Raw genomic sequence first — 5,982 nt, forward strand, 5'->3', positions numbered from 1 at the left:
AAAAATTGGGCCCCCCCAATATTAAAGGCCCTCTGGGAGCCCATTCCATCAGGGACCAGGTGGTTTTACCTGGTTTCAAGATAACTAATAGCTTTTTGAAACTTCAAGAGGGTCGGGGAGGCTAACCTCAATGTTCCATCCAGTTTTTCTAGAAATAGTGGGTAGTTGTGCAGTAGCTGAAGCCCAGCTAAACTGCTCTTTAAAGTGTCCCGCCCATCGTTCTAAACGTTTAGGTTGAGAGCAGATAAGGGTTCCGTCTTTTTCGGAGATTGTCTCACTTACACTTGACTTCTTAATTCCGGTTTCTTTTATTAGTCTGAATAGTTGCCTGGTGTTGCCTACAGCCGCTGCCTTTTCCATCTCTTTTGCTTTCGTTGCCCACCACTGCTCACGATCGTTCCTTAGACTTTTAGTTAACCTAGATCTAATTTCTTTACGCTCTTCGTCGTGTTCAGAGCCTGATGGGATGAGTTTACGCGAATCCATCAGTGAAATAGACTTAGAAGAAATCCATTGGTTTTTTGGAGCCCTATGGTTTAAATGACTAATAGATGTTACTGCTGTTTCCACAGCTGTTCGTATGTCTTTCCAAGCAGCATCTGGGTCAGTCTCGTTTACAGAACTGCCTAGATGTGAACTCAGTTGTTTCTGGAATCCGCATTTGGCTTTCTCGTCCTCCAGTTCAATCCTAATGGGTCTTCTTAGTGTAATTTTCCTGCGTCCATTGAGGCGCAGACAAATGCGCGCTCGTATTAAAGCGTGATCAGAGTCTAAACAAGTATTCCAATACGAGCGACAATCTTCTATTGAGCCTCTCCAACGATGACTGATGACAATATGGTCTATTTGAGTCCATCGTTGGTTTGGTGCAGGTGGTCGCCATGTTAGACGATGTCTCTCCTTATGCTTAAAATTAGTGCTTGCTAAAAATAAACGATTGTCTGAGCATAGTTGCAACAGACGATCACCATTATCGGTTCGTTGAGCCGGAATACTAAAACACCCACCTAAATGTCTTTCTGTTTGATTTAAGCTGCCTACCTGGGCATTAAAGTCACCCGCTACGACTACTATGTCTGAGCGCTTAGCTTTCTGAAGAAGCTCAGAGAGCTTTCTGTAAAAGTCATCTTTCACTTCATCATGGCTGCAGTCAGTGGGAGCGTAGGCAGAAACGACGAAAAGGCAACGACGTGTGTCCCTATCCTTCCGAGTTCTTACGGAGCCATTTAGCCGGACAGCACACAGGCGACTGTTAACGGGGATCCATTCTAGTAGTGCCTATTCTGCCCTTGTACTTAGTGCTATGCCTACACCTGCAAGTCCGCGAGAACTAGCCAACGGGTCGCCAGATACACGGAGGGTGTATTTCGTCGGCTGTCCATTTTGGCGAGGTGAGGTCAAGTGAATGACCACACTGGGATCCTGTATGCGTGTTTCGGAGACACAGCATACATCAATGGTACGAGATTCTAGAGTTTTAGCTAAGGAGGCCTGTTGACCGATTTGGCATAGGGTACGTACGTTGAAGGCTCCAATGTGTAGTTTGGAGCGAGGTTTTAGTAGACCTGGGACAGCGTTTCGCGCACTAGAATCGTTGGCCATGGTGACACTTGAGGAGGAAACCGGAACAGGAAGTTTAGTGTTGAAAGTCAAGGTAGAAGGAATAGTAGGAAGTGAAGAAGGAGATTGATTATGAATACAGTGGTCTTGAGTGTTGTTAGAGGTATGAGGGCAGTTATCACTTCCCGGTTGCCCACACCGTGGAAGGATTCTTCTAGAGGTACCTGAAAAGGAAATTGGGTTAGAAGTGGTCTTAATGACCTGAGAGCGTGACCGCAGTGCCCAAGGGACAACTGCTTGAGGTCGGTCACACACGACCTTTTTGTGGGTAGTTTTTGTGTTAGCTCCGTTCTTCAAAAAAAAAACCTTACCGCCGGAGACGGATATCCGTGGGATAAGGCGAGGTGTGCATTTTTAGGGTCGACCTTTTCTAACCCCACCCCTCCTTGTGGGAAGGCAGCATCGCTGTCATGCTGGTTGTCTGAAGGAAACACCTTACTGCTGTCACACCTCTGTACAGTCAGCAGTACGACTTCGCCTTCGGACCTTGGGTTTGCTGCTTTTAGTCTCACCGCTCTTCAACCGACCTGTCTGGCATGGTAGGACCTCGAGGAACGATTGTTCCAGCCAGCATAGCTCGATTGCTTCATCACGATAGGCAAGCCCGACCACCACGTCAAGGTAGCAGCAACGATCGGGATATATATATATATATATATATATATATAGTGAATTCAAAAAAACCAAACCTCTCTCCAATTTGTGATTTTATGTCCGGCTTTCATCACGTGATTTATCCGCCAGTCGGAATACGACTTGTCTTATTTATTTATTTATTTAAACACATAAATATTGGTACAAGGAAGCACCAGATACATATGCGCCATACAAATCTCATTCGATTTGCTTGAGGGCTGTGATACTGCCCAGGTGCCCGAACTGAAGCAGGTGGTTTTCTTAGGGGGCCACACCCGGAGCCTTTGACCGAAACATCTGATCCACAAGGCAGTGGAGCTTCGTGAGAAGATGCAGTCCCATGGTAGCCGGTGCTCAACGATTGATTCGTACGCCATTTGTTCCCTCAGGATATTGGAGCCCATGTTCACCATTGGTTTGGAATCAGGGTTTTCCAACTCCTCTAGGTGGACTCGCCTTGTCGACCAACCCGTTTATTGCACTGTACATTGGCTTTTCGTCCTCTCACTTTTGTGAACAACACCCCCGCCACTAGAAGGCAGTGAGTAGGACTTCTCTGGCAGAGGCTATATATTCGCGTGGCCATATGAGAGCATTTCGAGAGGGAGAGCGGACTCTCCCCACTCTCGGCCGTACCAGGGCATTTGGGGGCTCTTAACACTGTACTAAATCAATGACGTTCAACTGGTATGATCAGTCTAGCGTCCTTATTGGTCCCTTGTTCGCCTAGCCCTTCCAATTGAGTCCAAAACACCAGTTACAGTTTCTGCTATGCGATTCATTTATTTCAAACATACTCGGTTTATATACCAGACAGACAGACCGCATCACACCATAAAATAGAAAATAATATTTGTACAAGATCGAGTCAAATGTGGCTGTGAACGTGGGAGACAGTAATCAATAAACTGAATATAATTTAGGGACAGTAAATCATATAATAATAATCAATAGGTCAAAATGAAGCTTGTAATAAGATGAATATAGATATACATAATCTAGTCACTGAATAGTTATACAATAAGAATATATATAGAATAAAAGTCCATTAATAGGTCCTGGAAGTTACCTGTACTTACGTCTTCACTAGGACATAACTATATATATATATATAATTTGTGATAAGAATGTAGTGCCAGCAAAGCAATTTTACATCATAATACTACAATTCAGCAATTGATTATGATTGATTTATGCTTCGTCTATCTGAACTTTTCTCTCTTTTGTATCTATATATAATTCTACCATGCTAAAATATCTCAATCCTACTATTAAATATACTGTAATATATGCCGACCGTTGAACCACGGGTTTTCAATTATTTTAAGAACAAATACCTTAATTATTTAGAATAAATGAACTATGACTAGTAGTGGGATCCCAGACGTACACTTCGTCCTATTTTGGACGCGTTAACTGGATGAACCTACATCCTAGTGATTTTCACATTGAGATTCAAATTTAGTGTCCTTCGCTTCAAATATTAACACGTACGCTGAACTACTAAGTTCAGATAGCCGATAACTTGCTTCATTCAGTTGCTTAGTTAATCATTGAACATCACTTTCATTATCATTTGCAAAACTGAAATATTATTATACAGCAGTACTGTTTGATTGGTACTATTCTGTTAAGTCACTGTGAAATACTTAGTGAAAAAAATATCTATGCACTCTATTATCGTTTTGATGAAAATGAATAGCATTTTCTAAAAAAACACATCTATCTACATAAATTGACTTAATGAAACCAACTATAGGTAATAATATAGAAGGAATGAAATAGATCAATCTGACTCTGATCTGCTGGGAATAAAGTAGAATTGGGATATACACAGGTTTCTATCTTATTAGTATGTGAGTGGCCTATGACGAGCTTATACCATGTAAATGATGATGCTTCAAAAGACATCTAGTCATAGGTTGTAGTCTTAAACGAACTAAAACTAATCTCTACAAAACCCCTTTAAATAAACATCTAATAAATTTTCTTTAGCATTTTATGTATTACGAACACGTATGTTATTTTATTGGAAGAAAAACCTACTATGTTGGCAAGCAAGTTATGTTATTATTTTTAAACAGTAGTCCATTTGAGGACCCATGTCAATAATTCAGGATTTCGAGCAATTATCATTGGCTCTTATTATGTAACTGTTCATCGTCTATCGACCAGAGCTCCGTTCACTATTTAAATATACCAAAAGATTCGCCGTCATCAAAACTCCGAGTTCCTCTATGACTAAGAAGATCAACTGCGTGCAATGATAAAATAAGGACTAGTGGGGATGAATAAGAATACATTCAGTCCAACTTCTAGGTTGATGCATAAAAGATTAAACACAACTTACCAAACCGCATATACAAACAAATAAAGATTCTGGAGATGTCATAGCAATCTAAAAACGTAATAAGTAGATAAATTTGAATACTTACTTCAAATCCAAATATGTACGGAAATGATTTTCCAGTTATTGGGATCCTCATCACATGTGCGACGGGGACCCACGGAATGTCCAGAAAATAGGGCACAAAGAGTGGGAAAATCAAATTAAATCTAATAATGTAATATTGAAAACGACTGTGCACAGTAACTTACGGTCCAGAAGGAAGTATATGAAGTGAAAAGTTTAATTTTCTCAAAATAAAAGCCATCAACAGTTCAACGAATGTTGTTGTTGCAGCACAATAAAATAGGAATGACTAAATTTGCATTAAGAACAATAAAACAGTATAAACCAAGAAATCTTGCCAGAAATTTTCTCGATCCATAGCGTCGTTCAAATATTCGAAAATAGTACAACAGTAAGCCACCACAGACTAGATCTTTTGTACTAAGGAAAGGTAGTTGGCAAAATGCTAATCTCCATATCTAATGAGCAAGATTATTTTATAAGGAAAAAAAATCCCCAAGTTAGTTGCATTTTATACTAACCGATCCATTTTCGAAAATATCATCTAAATTATAGGTAAATATATCCTTCCGTTTTGAAAATGGCATTAATAGGATGAAGGAAAATATCACACTGAATGCCAGAAAACATTTTGTTACTGTAGTTTTATCTGGAAGAAACATGTTAAGGTAAAAGTTAAATTGTCAGTAAAATAATCCACAAATGCATGATAAAACTTTCAAGTAACTTAACATGTAATATTGTCTAGAGTGCCATGAAATTATCATCTGCTCCGTTGATCTGTAGTCTATCGTTTTACACAGGTAACTCCTGTGATCCCAGTTCTGTTTAATAAAGTCCAGGAAACCGTGTGTGAACATTAAATAATACTGTTTGGTACTGTTAGTGTGTGTTTGACTTGCAAGCTTTACGAGCCATGACGAAAACCCATCAGAGTTAGGGAAACTGATTATTATTCAGCTTCCTCTAAAACACAATTATATGAACGAAGAATATTCTTTTCAATAATTTCTCATCAGGTTCTACAATTATAAATTAATAATCCATAAAAGAAGATTGGCCAAGTTTAAGGCAGAATACATCAATTTAAGAAACTGTAATATGTGAATCAAGGATTGTTTGTCATATAAAATAAGATCGAATCGTTAATGTTTTTGGGATGACTAATATGAAGTGTTAACTTGAATCAGTTTATAGGTGAAATAAAATCGTAAGATAAATTATCAGAATATATATAGTTGACAGGGGGGTGAGAGCTACAAAAATGGGATTACAAATCGGAAATTACGTAATATGTATTTTTGTAGCTCTCA

General features: G+C 39.4%; 1 protein-coding gene across 1 annotated transcript in view; it reads right to left on the reverse strand.

Moving 5' to 3' along the window:
- The window catches only part of Smp_124650 (hypothetical protein), a gene marked incomplete at both ends in the record, with an annotated part of 17,036 nt that overhangs the window by 3,700 nt on the left and 7,354 nt on the right, over positions 1–5,982 (reverse strand). Inside the window, 5 exon segments of the mRNA XM_018796207.1 lie at positions 4,607–4,654; positions 4,692–4,812; positions 4,855–4,958; positions 4,978–5,127; positions 5,191–5,318. Of these exon segments, the coding sequence (XP_018650443.1) occupies positions 4,607–4,654; positions 4,692–4,812; positions 4,855–4,958; positions 4,978–5,127; positions 5,191–5,318 (551 nt within the window).

The sequence above is a fragment of the Schistosoma mansoni genome, chromosome 2, assembly GCF_000237925.1.
Source record: "Schistosoma mansoni strain Puerto Rico chromosome 2, complete genome".
Lineage (NCBI taxonomy): Eukaryota > Metazoa > Platyhelminthes > Trematoda > Strigeidida > Schistosomatidae > Schistosoma > Schistosoma mansoni.